Genomic DNA, 21,737 nt, shown 5'->3' on the forward strand with positions numbered 1-21,737 from the left:
TGTATGAATGCATAACATGCAAAGTTTTATGTAGCTGAGAAATGTATTTGTTGACTCAGGTACTATGTAATGTCATCTTGCTTCCTTTTTTAACCTCCTTTTGATTCCAGGATATATTTATACTGCTCGGAAGAGATAGATTTAATAGTTCAGGAATGGGAAGCTTCCAAATGTAAGAGAAAGCATTTTCTAAAACTCCATCAGTATTCAGCACCGGTGCCATCTGATCTGTGAGCTGGCATGCAGTCAGATGAGCTCTATTAATGAAAACCTTTTAAAATGTAAAATGCCTGTTTCTGTATAACCCATTTTGACAGTACAGGATGACTGCTGTAAAATACTTGGCTGTAATATCTGACCTTTCATGCAAAATAAAACAGCAATTACTTACAAAGAGGAGAGAGAAGACATATGGGCAAATAAACCTGCAAAGTGCCATAATGGGTACATACCCTACAACATACATAGTGTTGAGCTGAACTTGTAAAATGAAACACTGCCCCAGTGAAATATACAGTAGTTGCTGTGATGCACAACTGGCGCATAGGGTTTACTGGCAAAAGTAGCTCCACAACTACTTTTTCAAATATCATCTCTTTATTTGCAGAAAGTCCTGCACAGGACTTTCTGCAAATAAAGATATGACATTTTAAACAGAAAAACGTGCTCTCCGGCTATTATCTACTGTACTTGGAAAGCTCATTGAGAAGCACAAGCACACGGATGATTATACTAAGGACAACCTTATATTTCATCTGAATACTTAAGCAATATAGTTTATATCAAATTAAGTGGCATATTAAAATATCTTATCAAACAGGTATATATATTTAAGTAAATCTTGCCCTTTTACATCTCTTGTCTTGAACCACCATTTCGTGATGGTCTGTGTGCTGCCTCAGAGATCACCTGACCAGAAATACTACAGCTCTAACTGTAACAGGAAGAAGTGTGGAAGCAAAAGACAGAACTCTATTAATTGGCTCATGTGACCTAAAAAGTAAGGTTTGTTTGTGTGCACCGTGAATCCTAGGGTCCCAGGAGGCGGCCCTTATTTTTTAAAATGGCAGTTGATTACCCTATGGCACATACTACTAAAAAAGTATATTATTATGAAAATGGTTTATTTAGATGAAGCAATATACAGTATTTTTATAGAGACCTACATTGTTTGAGGGGTATAGTTTTCCTTTAAAATTATTCTCTTATCCTACATCATATCCTAAAATGATTCTCTTATCCTATATGATATCCTAAAACTATTCTTTTATCCTATTTCATATTAATTTCCTTTGTGTGTGCAGCTTGTCAGCCAGGTCGGTGTTTGGTACACATCATTTCACAAAACTGTTCCATCTTCGGCAGCCAGAATTGATTTAATTAGGGGGCAGTAGGAAGGGCATCCAATTATCCTGCTCTGTTTTATTGTAAACTACATCTGTCCCTACATGCAATGACCTAACCAGCCATGTGTTGGGGTACATAGAAATGTTTTTAGCCATCCAGCTAAACTTCATTTCCTAAACCCTGCATGATGGTTTCCTATATGTAGTGTAGGGGATTATTGGCCATTCAGGAATTATTATTCTATTCTATTATTAATATAATATACAACTTCATTTTCATATAACACATACCAAATATGTTTTGGGTCATTGTAGAAAATTTATATTTCACAGAGGAGGTGTAATTAAACAGAGGCAATATATGCTTTGCCACACAGATGGTTCCCTGATGGGAAACCAAGACTAACCCAAATTCATAGACAGCAGTATTATTAGCTGTACAACCCACTGAATATCTACAATATCAATACCTTGGGGCAACCTGAGAACCTGCCTGTGCCTTGCTTTGCCTCACACAATACAACCTTCATAATACTTCAGCAGTTAAAGGTATTTGATTTGACTATTTACTAGACAGGAATTCCTATTTCTTACTAGCAAAATATTTTGTGTCTGCCTTACAGCCGCTTTTAAGATCAGTATAAAGCTATAATAATTAGTATCCAAAGTAGGCTCTTTATCTTGAGACAATTTTTACATGTGCACAGGGTCAAAATGACCAGTCCAGGTTTCATGTTTCTTAAATCTAGACCTGCTTAATCTTTGCCACACCTGCAACATCATCACCCTCTCCTTAATTCCATTGCCTGCCCCTTGATATCACCTTTCCATCCCCACTTTCTTGAGGTCACCATCAGATTTTAAAACACTGGAAAGATGGCAGCTCTTAATATTTTGACCCAAATGTCCTGCTGATTACCTCTCTGAAACTGTGAAACAGTGCTATGTGATTGATTAGATGGACAGCTGGGTTGTGGGTACATGACTGAAGCTTAGCACCATTGAAAACCTCTATGTATATGTTTTGTTGCATTTAGTCATACCTTATGGAATACTGAAATCTGATTGATCAGAGATAATGCTGGGCCATTGTGGGTGGAAAGAAATTGTGACTACTAAATGTAGTTGTTGGCCTCCCTAATTTTGTTACAAATGCAACAAAATTAAATGGACCCCAAAATATGCAGGGCCATTGCATTACCTGTTGACATCCTAATGAATGAGAAATTTGTCCCTATGTTGCATTTGGTTATACCATGTCTGAACACAAAAAGAACAAACACCTTTTTCTTTAATATATATTAGGTAATATTATTTGTTTCAGTAGTCAGGAATGACACTTGGGGCAAATTAACTTATGGTCTAATATCGACATTCGACTGCCGAATTGAAATCCTTCGACTTCGAATATCGAAGTCGAAGGATTTACTGCAAATAGTTCGATCAAACGCGAAAAATCCTTCAAATCGTTCGATTTAAAGGATTTTAATCCATCGATCGAACGATTTTTCTTCGACCTAAAAATTGTTCCAAAGCCTATGGGGACCTTCCGCATAGGCTAACATTGACTTCAGTAGGTTTTAGGTGGCGAACTAGGGGGTCGAAGTTTTTTTTAAAGAGACAGTACTTTGACTATCGAATGGTCGAATGATTTTTAGTTTGAATCGTTCGATTCAAAGTCGAATTAGCCAATTCAATGGTCGAAGTAGCTAATTCAATGGTTGAAGTAGCCAAAAAAAACATTAAAAATTCTACGTTTTTTTTATTCTATTCCTTCACTTGAACTAAGTAAATGGGCCCCTAAGCATACTAAATCAAAGGGAACGCAAACTAAAATAACCAGATTCTACTGACTTTGTATTTATGAAACTTTAGGTTAGGTTCAGTTCACTCACACTGTATGCACTGTACAAGTTAAAAAAGCTTTTGGAAGAATGGACAAACACTTAAGCCGGACATGGACGCAAAGGTAAAGTTGTAAGAAGCTAAGGTTTGTATGACTTTGGGACCATGTGTGGATCATCCCGACATTTTTAGTCCCATGGCGATTGGTTGTTTAGTCGATTGGTAAGAAACAATATATCTAACAATATCTCTGCATGTATTGCCGATATCAATAGGTGACTGTCAATACTATTTATCGGAAATAACTTTCATACAATTGCTGTCTCAGTTCATGGCCAGAATATTGTCTGATTTTTTCTTTTTTACTACTTTATGTAATCTGAATTTTTAGCTGTAGGCCGGTAGTTTACATTGTTCGTCATAGAAGATATTATCATATAAGCTATAAGCAATTTGTCTTTGTGCAAGAAGTGGAGGAAGCTACTGTATGTTTTACATCTATGGTCTTTATAAAATTGTGGGAGGAGGAACTATCCTTGTTAATTAACATGGGTTTTAGGCTTTGTCATTTAGGTGCAGAGGATCCTAAATACAACATACAACCAAACTTTAGAGAAATTGCAGACTGGGCATTTTGTTGCCAGTGAGAAATCAATACTCCTGTAGCCAACAAAGTGCCCAAAAATATTTTTACATTGCAGACAATGGCAATCATTGTTAGCTTGCAAAATTGTGAATTGTGCTTTTGTGGAAGCATTCAACAATAATGCAGTTAGAATAACAGTAAAACTTATTCTCGAAACTCATTTATGAAATAACTTCTGCAGTTTAGCCTACTGCATTTATCAATAGTCATTTTCAGTGCAGAGGCTCATTTGCTCCATAGGTTAATATGCTATATCTGTAAATTAGCCTGTGATTTATGACCGTTCATGATCCCACTTGTTCAGAGTCCCTCAGAGGGGATTAGGCTTCTCAGTAATTTACAAGGGTGTGTTATTATTTGATACAGTGTGAGATAAGCCTTTATTTTAAGTTCCCTGGCATTTAGCTGTACATTTCACATTCAGCCAGAAGCTCAGAAATGGTCAACTGTAACATTTTAAGGAACAGAAAGGGGATTAAAAGAGTAATAGTTTTGCTGTTCTGTTCTTAATGACTTTTCTTTTTCAAAATACCATTTCTGTAAACCCTAATCTCACATCTCTAAGGAAAAATATCATAACATGAGCCACAGGCTTTTTCTGTAGATTTAGCTGCTGTTTAATATGCAGTTTTTGTTGGTATAAATGAATAAGCGCAGTAAATAACCAAAATCTGACCTGAAATCCACTTAATGTAACCCATCCCTGTCTCTCTGTTGTACTACTAGGGGCCCATTTACTTAGCTTGAGTGAAGGAATAGAATAAAAAAACCTTCGAATTTCGAATGATTTTTTTGGCTACTTCGACCTTCGACTACGACTTCGAACGATTAGAACTAAAAATCGTTCGACTATTCTACAATCGACAATTGAAGTACTGTCTCTTTAAAAAAAACTTCAACCCCTTAGTTCGCCACCTAAAACCTACCGAGGTGCCATGTTAGCCTATGGGGAAGGTCCCCATAGGCTTTGTAACAAGTTCGAAGAAAAATCGTTCGATCGATGGATTAAAATCCTTTGAATCGAACGATTTTTCATTCGATCAAACTATTTGCGGAACTATTTGCGGTAGTCGAATATTGAGGGTTAATTAACCCTCGATATTCGACCCTATGTAAATCTCCTAAAGTATTTTAAAAATGTGACAAAATAGTAGACTTGTGTAAATTTTTGTGATTGTGGGCATTTTTGTGCCTAGTAATAGCAAATATAACCCTCTGTGTGTTCTTTAATTCAAATGTAAGAGTGCACATAAGCATTTATAAGTATTGTGGGCAAATAAATATACAGTTTACTCAGAAACCATTTGACCAACAAAGTTGGAGTAATATCAAAGCCTCCATTCGACCCCTAAAAGCATATTCATATTTTAGGAGAATCAAAACATTTCACAACTTTTAAATAGAACATTATTGCATCCAGTTGTTCATAATTTAAAGTATTAAAGTTAGCAGGGTCAACCCCATAGGTCCACTGGGAAGAGTGACCTGCCAACTTTGTAGAAATAAAAAATTGCTCTCCTATAGAGCACAAGGTCTGGTATTTACTCTCAAAATACCCATTCATGACACAGGGTCCAATACTATTTGGTGATCTGTGACTGATGGTATGTCTTGGGCCTCCTTTGCCATGGTGCTCGCCCTCAACCCCTTCAATGGAAAAACTCACAAACCACCCTACAATACTGCTTCTATTATAACCATACATGTGCTTCTGTTTTTCCACTTATGATCAATATCAAGCCTTACTGTCAATGGCTAGCCCTTTAAAATACCCACCAGGTGGCATCCTTAGCGGAAACGTATAAAAAAATTTGTGTTATAAAGAGTTTTAGGTTTTCAATCCGAGCTTCTGCAGAAACATTGAGCTTACCATGATGCATCCAGAGATAAAAATGTTGGGAAAAGGGTACTTTAAATCTAATTTAATAATGCTTTGGCACCATAATTTTTAGCTTAAGCAGCATAAAGCATCCCATCATGCCATGTTGTTGTAAATAAAAATCAATACTAGCACTCAACAGGTATTGATATAACTTCAGCACCCACTGCAGAAAATGAATCCCAGCAAATCCAATGGCAGATTAATATGTATGCCGAGAAAACATTTTACAAAGAAAAACGACAAAGATGAGTAGTGCAATGGAGCCCTATTGTGTGCTGAAATTGCAGCAAACATTTAATCTTTTGGTCTTTCAGACAGCTGTCATCAGGAAAGCTCCCCTGTTACAATGGTAAGCACTCCTTATTTGAGAACGGAACATTCTATGAGAGCAATTATGCAAATTAAGCATCACAGTTTTTTTGTTCCTTTAAGTGATTTAAAAAAAATAAAGTTTAAAGAAAGCAAGAATTTTAAAAGATTTTTTCATCAAAGAATATTTTCTGAACAACAGATGTGATCATATTTTTGATTAAAGGGGACCTGTCACCCCAAAAAAAAGTTAGTGAAGCAAAATTAACTTTAATTACACTATATAAACTATTTGAATCTTGTTTCCTTCAGTCTGGGAACTCATAATTATAGCAGAAGTCATTTTGTGGACAATGTTATCAAGGCAAGCCTTGCATCAGCTCAGAATCTTGTTGGTGCACCAGAATGGGGGACCTGATGTCCATCCCCATGCACTGGCTACGCAATTAAATGGTTAAGAGAACTGGGGGAATGTGGGGAGAGCAGTGACATCTAGGAATTGCTGAATGGAAAGTGAAAGTAATTGCTTGCCCCGCATAGAGGAGGGCAGGCAATTATTTGATTGACAGCTGAATACTTTAGTAAAAAAAAGAATTTGGATTTCATGTTTAATTTGAAAAGGACTTTTATTATACATCTTTTTATGCCTGGGTGACAGGTCCACTTTAAGGGCAATTATGTACAAATGAATCTGCTAGTTGTTACAGTTAGGGAAGTTAATAATTATAGAGCAGAACTCTCTTTATGTAGCTACGTACTGTATGTAATCCATAAGTTTGGTGTATACAGTACACTTCTGCAAGTAAGGAATTTGTACCTTTGTGGACAGCGAAGAAAAATCAAAGTGTTCACATCAAAAGCACTAATGGTTTATTTGCTTCAATTATTAAACATATCAACTGGTTTCAGTCTTAAAGTTTTAAATATTCATTATTCATGAGCTGGACTAAACATTTTTTTTCCAAACCTGAGCTTGTGCCATTATAAACAAGTGTTTTATAGAATAAAATGTATTTCCGTTGGCATATGCTTTGAACATAGCTTTCAAATTCATCTCTATAGTTGGGGAAAAATATAAGCGTAGCTGGAAAATATATTTATTGGTCACTGATGGGTAGACAAGTGCAACTGATGATTAAAAACCTAATAATGCTCCAATGGTTAACATTGAATTATATGGTAATATAGTTTTGGCCCTGACTAGTGAACCACAAACACATACATGGTGTCTACAGACCCAAGTTTGTTTTTGTCTTCCAAAAGGTAAGCGCAATGTTCTTTGCTCAGAAAATATGAGGGAGGCACTGATGCAGATCATCCTTGCACTTAAAATAAAACCTTAATGTAAGGTATGGTCCAATGTACAAGGAACAACTACATATTAACTTATTTTAAAAACTGCTGGATGTATATACTGTACATCATCTTTGCTTGAAATATTTACAATGTGCAAAGTCTGCAGATGGTTGCAATAAATGGCAAAACAAAATAAGTAATCAAGATATGCATAGAACAACACAAGTAGTACCAGTATGGATAAAGGTATACAATAAATCACTTTTTTAATGAACTGGGATTCTTTGGTTGGGCTTGAAAGAAACATGCTTGGATACTCAAGTTTTTTGTAGTCATTGATACTAGCAAACCCTCTATTATGCTAAGACTTTGGGAAGGTTGCCAATGCAGTACATTGTTAATTTGTCTTTGTCAACTATATTTCTTTATTAGGTTATAAAAATAGCCACAGACAAGGGAACATTAGTCCCAGATCTGTCTCTGTTTTACCAGTTATCTAGCACCCAAAGAAATAATTTTATCAGAAACTTCATAAACTAAATCGGTAAAAAATGACACAGGAAAATTGTTCTCACCACTATTTGCATTAATAATTTCCTAGCTCCATGCATTCCGTTGCTGCTTTCTCTTCTTCCTAGCTTTCAGGGCAAATCTATTTAAACAATATCCTTGGATGCAGTTAGAATTTTATCAAGAACTATCATCTTACATGGTGTTGTATTGTTCAAATCATAATTCTGGCAGTTATATGGGGAAACTGCACAAAAATACGATATTGTTTTTTTTGTTCTTTTAACTTAGTATTAATTCCATTGGGGAGAGGGGGTACCATTCACACATACACTCACAAAAATGAACTTTGTTGTAGTATGACATGAAAAACAACATTATAAAAAGAGAAAGGCCATGGTCCTTGATAGGTTAGGCATAAGGTACCAATATGCCAAGAGGAAAACAAGATTTTAGATACTTTGCTGATGTACAGGAAAAACTGGAATTCAATTAGAACAGTTTTTTCCACTGAATTAAATCTGGGTCTAAATACTGTAAAAATATCCCACAGTTTTCTTCACCAGAACAAAAGGTATGGGGTAAAACTCTTGAACTGAGGGAGTTATAGGATGATAAATACGCTGCTTTATCAAGTATTGCTCAAGAGGAATATTAATACTTACCCAGTAGGAAGAGTCGTTTACAGTTTTATCATCATGAATACTATGGGCATCTAATCTTCTTTTATAAAGAACATTAACTCATTAATTTTAACCCATATGTAATTTATAAAATAAAATAGCTGTAAAGCTGGCCATAGACGCAACAAAGTTTTATAAAATTTTTGGATCCTCTGTGAGCTCAGAATAATCGTTCTGATATTTTTCATACCACAGAGATACGTAGTTTTGTTGGACAGGTCAGAAGATAATATCTTTGCATGTATTTCCTATCTGACGATATCCATGGGTGACTATTATTACTACAGTATTTCTTTGACTTTTGTATGATTGCTGTCTGTCAATGAAAGGCCAGATCCTAGTCTGATTTATTTTTCCTACTTACATAATTTAATCTGAATGGTTAATTGTAGATTGTTACATTGAAATTAATGATCTTTCGTCGTACAAAGAATAAAATTGTGGTTTGCCTTACGTCAGAGAACTTTATATCATCTACCAGTGATGTCCAATTCCTTTCATTTAAGGGGATTAATACATCCCATCTGTGAGCCACCCCAACTGTGAGCCAGAGAGGCCTTTTAAAAAGGCTGGAATCATAAAAAATTCTTGAAGGGCCACATGTGGTCCTTAGGCTTCCTGTTAGACATACTGGATCTGTTTGGCTGTACAACTTTTTGGAAACACATATACATAAGTATTGTGTGCATTCTAGTGCAAAAATCATGTCTCTTGCATCTGAAGACCTTAAAAAACACATTTATAAATACAATGCTTTTGTCGGTGATTGATCTGTAGACTATACATTTTGTAATAATTATTTCAATAAATAGAAATTGAATTTGATTTGCATACATATATAACACAATCCGAATTAGAAACCTGGGATTTTTTGGACGAGTACTTTGCAGTTATAATAAGCTCCTCCTTTATTATAGAATTGCTGTGTGTAATTGCAATTAATACTTGTTTGCCTTGTTCACTGCACAGAAGGTATTAAGCAAAGAAGGCATTTTACCGGTATGAAAACGTAAAGGGAAAACAATCAAAGCTGTTTTTTTTTTGTTCAGAAAAACAATACAAACAACATGTGGTAGATATGGGCAGTATCCATGATTTCAAGAGTCATCATAAAGGGGATTGTTGTAGTTTCCCAAGGAGCCATAATCTTGATCTTCTAGTAGTCTTCCATAAGATGAATGCCTACAAAGGAAAACATTAAGTAAATTACATATGCAAAAAGAGCTGATTTCCTTATCAACTCATGTAAGGTCTGACTGTGGATATGAGTGAGATCTAATCATGCATTAACATAATGTTATCTGAATGTTTTAGAAAAAATTATTAATATAGAAAATACATTTAGTAGTGCCAACAGTGGTTAGTGCTATGGAAATCTTTTAAAAAAATTCGTGCTTACAGTGGTTAGTGCTATGTAATAACAGAATGTGCAATTTCTGGTAGTTACTGAACTGAGCTGCACCCACACTCCACCAAACAGGTTGCAACTGCTTGCTCTGATAATCCGGTATGAATCTTCTCTCTCGTTAATTTAAGCTCAGCTGGGGTCAGCTACACCAACCAGAAAGAAGATTCATACTGTGGCTTTTGTTATGATTTTATTATGTGCACTCTTATTTGTCTTCTTGCCAAACTTCCAAATTCCAAACTGGAGATTTGATGAACAAAACATTAAATAACAAAAACAGCAACAACACAGAAGCCAGGCCAGTTTAAAATAGTGACTGATTACCAGAAAACAGACTGGATTTCCATGTGGTGCCTACTCAACCTAGTGATGTGCGGGTTGACAAAAAGTCGACAGGCACCTGTACGCTTTTATTACCAACACGCCTCCATATTTATAAACCTGCGCATTCCCTGCTCTGATTTAATGGAAGGGATGGAGACATACTGGAGCACTCAGGTGCAAATTTATAATGACTCTATAAAGGAAAGACTGGAGGTGGATGCTGGGCATAATAAAGTTGTGGGTGCGGTGGGCGCATGGTAAAGTTCAGCCTGCACCAGCCTGCGGCCCATGAAACTTTCGTGGATGTCATCCCGAACCCCTCCAACCTATGGGTCGGCTTGCACATCTCTACCCGCCACACTCCAGCAACAGCTTCCAGCAAACTACTCCTACCAATAGAAGATATTGGTAGCTGCTTAAAACTCGTGTCCAGCCACAAATGCAGCTCTGTTGCAATAATATTTGTAAAAAATAGGTGGATATATATTTTATGAGATGAGAAATCTGTTTGAATGCTTGGATCCTATGTCTTTAATACATAAATACAAACCATCTATATACAGCATTATATAGTCTACTAACTATGTTGTTTAACAGTAATAGTTCATTATAGAATGTGAAATGCATATATTCTTTAATTTAAATATATTTTGTCTAGACATAAAAATAGCATTCAGCAGTTCCTCTTGTCAGGATTCTAAAGGCATCTAATAATAGTTTGCATTGCTGGGTAAAAAGTAATGACTAGAACATTCTGAGAAGACAGCAGATTAGTTTATTCTTTTGTGAACTTAAGCAAACTAAATTTCATGGGTTTCTCTTCTAATGCCCTTCTAATGCCCTTTCTCTGCTAATGCCCTTTAGCTTGGAAGACATTTTTTTTCTACTCAGAGTAAGAGCAAAGTGCATATATTTGTTTCTGTGCAAAGTTTTGTTTTAAAATAAAAGTCTCCATGTGAGAAGTCTGGTTGTCTTTGCTATCAGCATGAAACATATCAAAGTTGGTAATGTGCCAAGCAGGGCATATGGCAATCTGTACCAGCCAACTGTAGAGTGGGTTGGGAAAAAAGGGGCTGGAAAAAGAAATTGACATATTGAATATACAGGAGGAGAGAGGCAGTTATAGGAGGGACACAAAAGAAGAGTTATATGGAAGAGAAATTACCTAGAACAAATACAGAAGACTAATCTTTCACAATGATATTAGTCTCTATGGTTTATGAATCACTGTAGTAACAATGTATTGATTTTGCTACTGTTTTTGCTGATGCAAGAAGAATAGAAGCAGGGAACAATGGATTATTATGGTTCGGGAAAAGCAAGTGTGTCCCGAAACATTACACGTTCAGTTTTGCTACAACAAGATAAAATTCATTATTTAGGCTGAAAAGCAGCTCTGGTGAACTTGTTTGTTTCCATTTTACTTCTTTATTTTTATTTTTTATTCTTTACTCCAGTTTTATTCCTCCACTGAAAATAATGAAAGCATTGTTCACTCACCTGATTTTCCAGAAGGCTGCTCCTCCAAACACCATTAATACTACTAAAATTACAATTATTGTGATGGCAGCAACACTTCCTGCACAGAATTTTAAAAAAAGGACAAAATGAATATCTTAAAATTCCATTAAATATAAACATTCCAATATGATTCAAGACAACATTTTGATTACACAGCATATTACAAAATAAATGTTACTTTTTAATAAAGAATGACTTCATTTCTATGAACTGTCTCCTGTGAAGTTATTGACAGTGCCTTATTTATTGACATGTGTGCGAATGCATGGAACAGCACATTTGCGTTTTGACCATGGTGACAGAAGTAAGAGCTGCTGAGGTGGTCGATACAAGGGTAAAAACTAGGGGAAGGCAAAGCCTGGCACCCCTCTATCTTTGCACGTGCTTTTTCTTCCTACCCCTAGTTCCGGCCAATGTTCAGAGTTACCTTTGGTTTCTGTGCTGCCTCTCTGATTAATGCCCTCCTTGCCTGATCTGTGAGTTTTGGTGGGCAGCCCTCTCTTGGCAGGTTTGTTGTGGTACAAAGTCAGAAAAGGTGTGTTTATACTGAAAGATCATGTGACACACAGGTGGACTTCATTTCACTAATTTTGTGACTTTTGAAGGTAATTGTTGCACCAGATTTTTTAGGGGCTTCATGGCATGGCTTCATGAATACATATGCACATGCCAATTTTCAGTTTTTTATTTTTTTAAATTCTTTCTTATATTCTTATATTTTTCTCATTTCACTTCACCAATTTAAGACTATTTTGTGCAGTTCCATCACATAAAATAAGATTAAGAAACATTTAAATTACAGGTTGGAATGTAACAAAATAGTTAAAAAGCCAAGAAGGGTAAATATTTTTGCAAGGCTGTGTATACTAAAAAAGCCCACTTTGTGAATCTATTATTCTTTGTAGGGAAGTACAAATAAGAGGTACACATTGTAAGGGTTGTGTACCTAGGGTTGCCACCTTTAGTGTGTTGGGAAACGGGCAGTGGGCGGGCTGTGTGACAGGCAGGTGGTGTAGGGGGCGGGACCGATGATGTGGCGATCAGTGATTGGCTGATCGCCATGTCATTAACCTAAAAGTCCTGTCCGGAATTCCTAATTTGGAATCCGGACAGGCAGTTTTCACACGGGCAGCCCTTCCAAACACCTGGAAAAAGTCTGGGTGAAATCCAGACAGGTGGCAACCCTATATGTACCAGTCCCCTGGACGCAAGGGGACACCTACTGTATATGCCTCCCCGTGTCCTTTTTGAATCGAGTGGGCAGCATTCTTGGCACAGTCCACAGGTCTCTAACTAAGAAACAGAGGCTATTTGTAACAAGTTCAAGAAAATGGCTTTTTACAGCATTTTTAACAAAAAAAAAACATTTTACTCTATGTGGGGCATTGTAAATGACCACATGATGTATAAAAATGGATGATAAGGTATATCACCTTTCAGACTGAAAATGCTACATTTTTGTTAATAAGACCTCATTGCCAATAATATTTAAGCAGACAAAGCTACTTATTTTCTGAAATCTGTAAACATCCACTTTCCTTCTGGCATTGTTTTTTTTTGTTGCTACATTAGTTATAACTATGACTACTATCAGTTACCAAATGACTCTACATAAGTGCATTTCAATAGGTTGTCAGGGACTCCAGCAGTCACAGGGCACTTCAACAAGGGCAGCTGTTAGTAACTGGTACCAGCCACAGCTATAATTACATAAGAAAAATGAACATGGGGCATGAAACACAATTAGGACTACATGCAGTGTTTCTTTATTTGTAAATGATTTGTATTCTGCTGCAAGTCTGCATGAAAGTGAACTGGAAGCATTTAGTTTGCATATATGTATTAGTGAAGCTGCTGCTACAATTTCAGTTCATTAAAATTCTACCACACGCAGAGGGGCAGATTTATCAAAAACTGCTTGAAAAAGTTCCCTTTTGACTTCCTTGATCCCCCTCTTTTTGTGCATGTGTTATGGCTACACAAAATCTTTTTGTTTTTTTAGGCATTTGCATTTATTGCAATCAATTTCCCCACTGAGTCTAACTTAGGCATCTATCGTGGAAATGTATCTAGCACAAGAAGAGATTTTTTTGTGTGTCTTTTTTAACTTAAGTGTATGTTATAATAGCTTTTGCCATCTCAGATCTAATTCAAATTTTTGTTGAGAAAACCAATGGGATTTGGCCAGAATTAACTGTGCCTGTTGTTCGTCTGCCCAAGTGTTCTCAAAATTCTTCTTTAAGATTTGATAGCACAGGTATGAGACTTCAGAATGCTCGGGACCTGGGGTTTTTGGCTCGTCATACCTTATATATAGTAGAAAATCACGTTAACATTAAATAAACCTAATAGCCTGGTTTTGCTTCCAATAAGGATTAATTATATCTTAGTTTGGATCAAGTACAAGGTACTTTTTTTTATTACAGAGAAAATAGAAATCATTTTTAAAAATATGGATTAATTGGATAAAATTGAGTCTATGGGGTAAATTTATCAAAGAGTGAAGTTCCGCCACACAAGTAAAATTCCGCAGCTCTCAATTCATTTCTATGGGATTTTGAAAGGCGTATTTATCAATGGGTGAAGTGAAAGTTCACCCTTTGATAAATACGCCTATAAAAATCCCATAGAATTGAATGGAGAGTGGCGGAATTTCACTCTAGTGGCGGAACTTCACTATTAACTTCACTCTTTGATAAATATACCCCTATAGGAGGAGGCCTTTCTGTGCGGGTTTTTGGATAACGGATCCAATACCTGTAACATATTTTATGGCTATACAAAGTGATTGTCTTGGGCTTATTTATACTAGCACTGCGCAAATATGTACCTAGGCAGTAATCCATGGCACTATGCTATCTGGCCATGCTGGTTACAGGAGCCAATCAGAAGCAAGTATACATGGCTCCTAAGGTCCTGAAGTTATGAACCATGTATACTCTCATTTATTTAGCTTAATGCTGCACAGAGAAGACACAGCTTGTGCCATAATGAATTTTATACACAGCTGAACTAGTGGTTATGTCTAGTGATCTGGAAAAAGCCCAAAAAAATCGAGCAATTGGGGAAAAATTGTACGATTTCTCGATTTAATCTAGTTTGACCCTGATCAGATTAAATTGTTTTTTTTTAATAATAAATAAGGTCCAATTGTGGATTCTAGTTTGGTCTGACTTTTTTATATATACAGTATTATAAAAAAAATATATTATTGCTAAAGTTTCATACAATAGATCTAAAATGTATGCAATTCAACGTATTCAAGGCCTCTCTTATACTTCACTCACATCTAAGGAAACGTAACAGACTTCACACAGAACCAGCTCTTATGGGGGAGTTTCTCTCATGAAACGCACAAATGATCCTTCTTATGCAGTTCAATGAGAACAAAAGCAGTATTTGTGCACTTTTGCTCTTTGTGCTTGCCTTCTCATTTATAGTTTACCATGTGTTTCTACAAATTAGAAACCATTACATTTCCTTCATCTCCTAAATATACAGCAGCTCTAGTCAACCTTAGATCAGCTGACTTTAAATTCTTATCAATAATACAAAGCCTGGCTTTAGCAACTGATGTAGCTCTGTAGTGCCAAGTTTCCTTTCAAGATTATGCAGCACCATCCACCACCCCCTTGAATTTTTTGCCACTGAGTCACAATATACTGATATCACTTGTGAACAGTTATAGTAAGCCTTAAAGAAATGCATTGCTCTTTGATAAGTCCTAAGTTCTGCTTGCCCACTGTAAAATGCTCACATGGAAAAAACTGATAGTGTCCTTAGGGGAGTGTTCCCCAACCAGTAGCCTTAAAAGAAGGTGCTTCTTTTTGCATTCCAGGCTTGGAGGCAAGTTTTGGTTTAATATAAATTAGGTGTCCTAATTTACAGCCTCCTAAATTTACCTTTTTTGTGTTGCTCCCAAACACTTTTTACATTTGAATGTGGCTCACTGATGAAAAACATTGGGGATCCTTGCCTTAGGGGGTCCATAAGTATCTGGTATGGGTCCAGATTATTTTATGGGGGGTGCAAAAGTTTTGCCTACTGCCATCAATTTTTGACCAGGGGTGGAAAATTCTGTCTATGCGTCCCTTCCACAGTTCCTCTGGCCTAAAGCCAATGGGTGCCCTACAATAGAAATGGCACAAATGTTCTCGGCTGAGTGAACTAAAGGGCTAACCTGACTCCAATCAGTGACGAACAATCTGATCAGGGTTTGTTTACTGGTATGTGTAGATACATTGGTCAGTTATCTGTCTTAAACTTGAAAGAAATTTGGCTATTTACTCAACAATCAGGGTAGCAGTAGCTTCAGATTTCACAGGTTCAACAGGCACATAATGTAACTATACAGAAGTGCAAGGAGTGTGAAATAATAAATGGAATCAATTTGCATCCATTTTAGGCAAGGGCCACACCGATCCGAAATCAGCCTGCTGAAATCCACGGGTTTCAGTGCAAACACCCTTGGTGGATATCAGCAAAGACAAGTGAGACTTTGCATTTCTCACTGAAATCCAAAGAGTGTGTTTCTGCTGGAGCTGACAAAAAGGTTTCCAAACAGGAAATAAGAAGGAGGAAACTACCTGCAGTGAGGGGCTGAAATCAGCTGTGGTGTGGCCCTAGCCTAAGTGTAGCTCTTTGTCTTTGTGTACCAGTAAGGGCTGTCATGGCTTTCTTCAGCAGAATGACACTTGAAGATTATCCAGTACAAAACAATGGTGCAATTTATGACCTAAAGGTATATCTACAAAGCCAAGCAAGAAAAACCTTCGCAAACACCTGTTAGCGACCATGTTTGCACCATTTTTGACTGATTAAAGACTGATTAAAGACCTCAACGAATTCCTCTCAAAGTTTGTGACCAAATTGCTTTTGTGGACGTTCGCAGTGTATGTAATAAAATTTCATAATCACAAAACATTTTTTGCGACAAAATATTTAGAGAAACTCCAGAGCAGGTGTTAAAGGTTCGCAATGTACAATTGAGATCCGCAATGCAATAAAAGCCTAAGAAGAGTATTAGGCGACAGATACATTTTTATTCGCAAAGTTTTGCTACATTTCCCCCTATGTTACCTACCTATCTATGTTACCTACAAAGGGATTAATTTGAGTGAAATTTATGGAACTGCTTGTTGTCACAGCAACATAATTTATATGTTTTGTTACATATTCTGCCTTTTATTGCTTCATAATGTTGCTTTGGTACTAAGTGATCTTGTGCTCTGCTAGTGAACAGATGGACTTGCTGCCTGCCCTGGATCACCTTACATGATGTATCCGGTTAAACAAACTGCAAGATGATATCTCACTGTCACTGTGAAGTGTGAAATAGCTTGAATGTACTTTTCTACCTATGCTGAAATACAGATGCAATTTGTTTAACTGTAGAACCCATGGTATAATGTCACAGATGCGCTCTATTTAATAAAATAAAAAATAGTGCAACTCTGCGTTTTAGTATTAGGTACAAGGGAGCTGGGTGCCTTTGTTGATTTAAAACAGGGTTTACTTCTTTTAACTACATAATTATTCCTATAAATACTGTATGGTTTGCAAAATTTGTTCTTGTCCCTCCCATTAAAATTTGGAGAGTCGGAATTTATGTACGTATTTATTTTACTAGTTCATTCAAACATTCAAGCTTTTTAGCCTCATTGAAAATAAATGGAACAATGTGATTTGCAACTTTTTTTTGTGAAAAATGAGAGTAGGAGCTAGTGTTCTAGAAAAAAAGTTTTTAGAGAAAAATTATTGTTAAATTATGGGAGATTCGGGTTTGACATTTGGTCGGATCTTTTATTAAAACAAAGTTTGACTTTTAGTAAATAACCCCTAAAAGTCTGAATGGCTAAAAAGTATAGTATAAGTAAATATGATCAGCACAGCTCCCATTGACTTCGATAGAATCTTAACAGCTTTTACTTGGCAAAGTTTTGTATTCAAGACTTAAGAGAATTAATTTTAGAGAAATGAAAACACAAATTTTTAGAGTAAAAATACGATTTGTAAAAAATAGAAATCCAAATATTAGTAAGTCGGCTCCTTGGTGTCAACACAGGCATTTTGCTTAAGCAGTGATATACTATATGTAAACACCATACATTTAATTCTATTAAAATTAAATATTAACTCATAGGGTCCTATGGTGAAAACAATTTCAAGCCATTGTACCCTTTTTTATGTGTATTACTACACAATCAAATTCCTTTTAAGGGGAGGTTCACCTTTAATTTAACTTTTAGTATGTTATAGTGTAGGGTGCCCTGGCCACTAGTGGATTTTTTATTTTGACCAATTGATGAAACCAAGTGACTCTTATTTTTACACTAAAAATGCAGACAAATTTTAAAACAAAGTGCAATTTAGGTTACAAAAGGTATCTGCTTAAAGTAGAACTAAAAACTAATTCAAGAAGTAGGCTAGAAATGTTGTACATTTTGTACAATTATTCATACTTTGTGCCTCAACTTCAGTGAGTTTTTTTTTATTACTTTCTGAATTCACATTTTGGTATTTCAGGGTTACAGTTGGGTGGTAGCTCCCACTCATATTTACTAATGAGTAAATGAGTCTACATTATGCGCATGCTTATTATATATATATATATATATATATATATATATATATATATATATATATATATGGGAAAATAAATAAATTATAATCCCCTTTGTGAACAGATCTTAAGATATTTTTCGGGTACAGAAGGCACTTTTTTCCTTGGAAAAATCAGGTGACTTGGAAAATTCTAGCTAGGGCTAGCAGTGGGATAACTGACCGCTCACGGAAGCCAAATCTCACTATCTGTAAATGACTTGTCTGGTTCCTGGGAAATGTAGTCTTTTAATGACCTGATAGATGTGCTTAGTAAAGTCTGAGAAATAACCACAGATTACTCATTGTAGATCCAATAATCTGTTGGTTCATTATTTCAACAAGAATAAGCACTATTTAAAATGTAGCTGCAAAGAAAGTGACTTTATGACCTTGAGGGACTCATTTGATATCAACAGCAGCAGGCAGAAAGAAATGTGTAATTTGCCTGCACAAAAATCAGGTAGCTCAGTTAGGTGATCAATATTTATATCATTGTATCAAATGAATTGTTGTGTATCTTTACATCTCACAGTAAGTAAAATATAGAATTATGCTCTTTTTAATCTACTTCTAAATGGTCTGACTTACCTGAACTCAAAGCTCTTGGTTCTCCGATGCCAACATCAGTAGTTGCCTCACTTGTAGCAGTAACTTTCTTGGATGTTGACTTTTGGCTTGTGCTTATAGTGAATGGTGATTTTGTTGCTTCACTAGCTATTTGATGTATAGTTGTCTCTTTAGTATCAACAGTACTACTGGTTTCAGATGGATTTTGGGTTACTTTAGTTACCTCTGTAATAGAAGAGGTAACATCCATTGTTGATGGATTTAAGTCTGATGCTGTAGGGGCTGATGTCAGTTCACTTCCAGTTACATTATCTGTTGAATTGGAAGAAGATACCGTAGAGAGATTTGTACTTGGGGCTGTGTCTGTGATGTTTGGTGCAGCACTTGGCGTCATTGGCGATGTTGTACTTAACATTGGCACTGAAAGGTCTGTTTTCCCTGTTGAATTTGTAGATGTATCTGCTGAAGTAGTTTCTGATAATGTAGTTTCTTTGACAGTAGAATTGGCTAATAAAAGAGTTGTATTGCTTGTAGGTGTGGTGGTAACTACTGGTTTACTTGTAGAGTGCTCTTCTGATGTAAGTGACGTAGCCATTTCAGTGGAGTATGCGACAATGGATGTTGCAACAGTTGATGCAATGGACATTTGGGAAAGAGTAGTATATATAGAGTCATCTGTGGTTGGACCGGTTTCAGTATATGTTGTATTATTTTTAGTAGGTTCACATAGGCCTGATAATAAAGAATACATCAGAAGGATACATTTAAATAGATTTATAAATAGAAAGTGCAGGTGGAAGTTAAAAGGGCAGAATATTCTGTTTCAAGGTGAGTGTAATAAACAGGACCAATACACAACCTTCTCCTTCCATTAAACTGTTTTGGTTTACAGATAAACAGGAGTCCATTACACAAGGGGATTTAGTAATCTAATTATCTACCCCATAAGGACCAAACATGGAGTACCTTCAATCTCTTAGCTTGCCCTGTTAAGCTCAAGCAATAGATATTTCACAATTAATACAAAGGCCCCATTCGTTCATGTTCAAACTGGGGGTGGACTGCCCCTTTAAATATTATTTTCAAAATAAAACAAATATTTTCAAATAACCTTTCCTTTTTGTATTTAAATAATGACAACACAATACATTTAAAAATAGTATTAATTACTAGAACATTTGCACAATTCTAAGCATATATATATATATATATCATTATTTAAATATATATACAAATGGTTTTCAGCATATCCTTATCTCCGGTTTTATAGTAGCCTCACCTTCTTATGGCCACACCACAAAGACCAGGGCATTCATCAAAAGTAAACTGTGAAGGAAGCCACAACACTGCAGAACTCTGCTGGTACTTTTTATTGTACGACATGTTTCTCACTTGCGAAAGGGTCCATGTGATCCGAAACATGTCGTACAATAAAAAGTAGCAACAACGTTGTGCAGTTTTGTGGCTTCCTTCACAGTCTACTATTTATATATACAAAATATACAGAGGGAACACTTTAACCAGGATCTATAAACATGTCCCAACAGTAAACAGACAAATGCAAGATTGTGAAGATTCACAAACCAATGTAAATGCTATCAGTTAAGGAAAATTGAACCTTAAATATGAATAGTTAACCAACTGATAATTTATATAAATGATAACCTGAATAGAAATAATGCAGGATCTAATAGGAAGAGATGTGGGAGTAAAGGACAGATTGCTGAAAATGCATTAGTTAATGTAACCTAGCATGTAATTCATTATGTAACTATGTGCTCTGCGATTTTAGGGGTTGAACTTGATGGACTTTTGTCTCTTTTTCAACCCAAATTGTGTGTGCCCTTGGTTTGTGTGTGGTGCACAGTGAATTGTATGAACCAGGAGTCGCCCCTTAGTACTTAAAATGGCTGCTTTTCTATTTAGGGTTATCCAATGCCACATACTACTAAAAATAAATATTTATTTTGGTAAATTGTATCCACAACTGCTCTGTGCACACTGTATTTCCATAAGTAAATGACCCTCCAAGTCTCCATCATGCTGGATGCTATCACTTGAGAGTCTGTCTTTACCTGTACTACAGGTTTACAGAAAAAATCTCCCTTGATCAAGCGATTCCACTGCCGACAAAACATTAAAGAAAACACTGTTGTTGAGAGAAATTCCAACCTTAAATGCTACTTTGAGATAGTAAATATAGAGCATCAGCAATCTATCCTTCATTATCTCCCATATAAAGAACGTTAATCCCTAGCCACACATTTGATGTAATTTTGGCTTTAAAAACACTATTAAGCCTCTCTTTAATTAACTTGATTAAAGAGTAAGTACTAATTTCCAGGTAACAAATAACCACCTTATGCAAACAGATAATTATCAATAATTACTTTAATGGCTTTTTAAATGACAAAATGAAAAGCACTGACAATTACCCCACAATCAAGCCTATATTATAAAACAATCACGACTCTTTTTTATGAGGTGGATATCACATTTTAGAGGTAATCGCTGCTGTGTTGGTCACTTGTGCAAACGACTAGAATAAACGATTAAAGGAGATGGAAAGGCTGTATTTACTTGGGGGTGCCAAAAGTTAGGCACCCCAAAGTGATTGTATATACTTACCTGAAACCCCAGATCAGTGCTCCTATCAGCAGAAAACTGCACCAGTGTGGGTTTTTTTCCAGCAAGCATCATGGAGCGATCGGTTTCCGGCTTCTTTCCCCCATTTTGCCCCATGACAGCCCCCCAAAATGACAAGCTCACATGCTTTTGTGCTGATTACCCTTGAAAA

General features: G+C 36.0%; 1 protein-coding gene across 2 annotated transcripts in view; it reads right to left on the reverse strand.

Annotated features, from left to right (window-relative positions):
- Positions 1 to 6,875: 6,875 nt before the first annotated feature.
- Positions 6,876 to 21,737, reverse strand: part of LOC108706763 (prostate androgen-regulated mucin-like protein 1 homolog) — a 42,016-nt gene continuing 27,154 nt past the window's right edge. For both annotated transcript variants that reach the window (XM_018243446.2, XM_018243445.2), the window contains 3 exons: positions 18,962 to 19,672; positions 11,750 to 11,828; positions 6,876 to 9,699 (listed from right to left, as the gene is read on the reverse strand). In XM_018243446.2, the coding sequence (XP_018098935.1) occupies positions 9,615 to 9,699; positions 11,750 to 11,828; positions 18,962 to 19,672 (875 nt within the window). In that variant the 3' untranslated portion in view covers positions 6,876 to 9,614. The remainder of the gene's footprint in view (positions 9,700 to 11,749; positions 11,829 to 18,961; positions 19,673 to 21,737) is intronic.

This window comes from Xenopus laevis, chromosome 1S, assembly GCF_017654675.1.
Source record: "Xenopus laevis strain J_2021 chromosome 1S, Xenopus_laevis_v10.1, whole genome shotgun sequence".
NCBI classification, from domain to species: Eukaryota; Metazoa; Chordata; class Amphibia; order Anura; family Pipidae; genus Xenopus; species Xenopus laevis.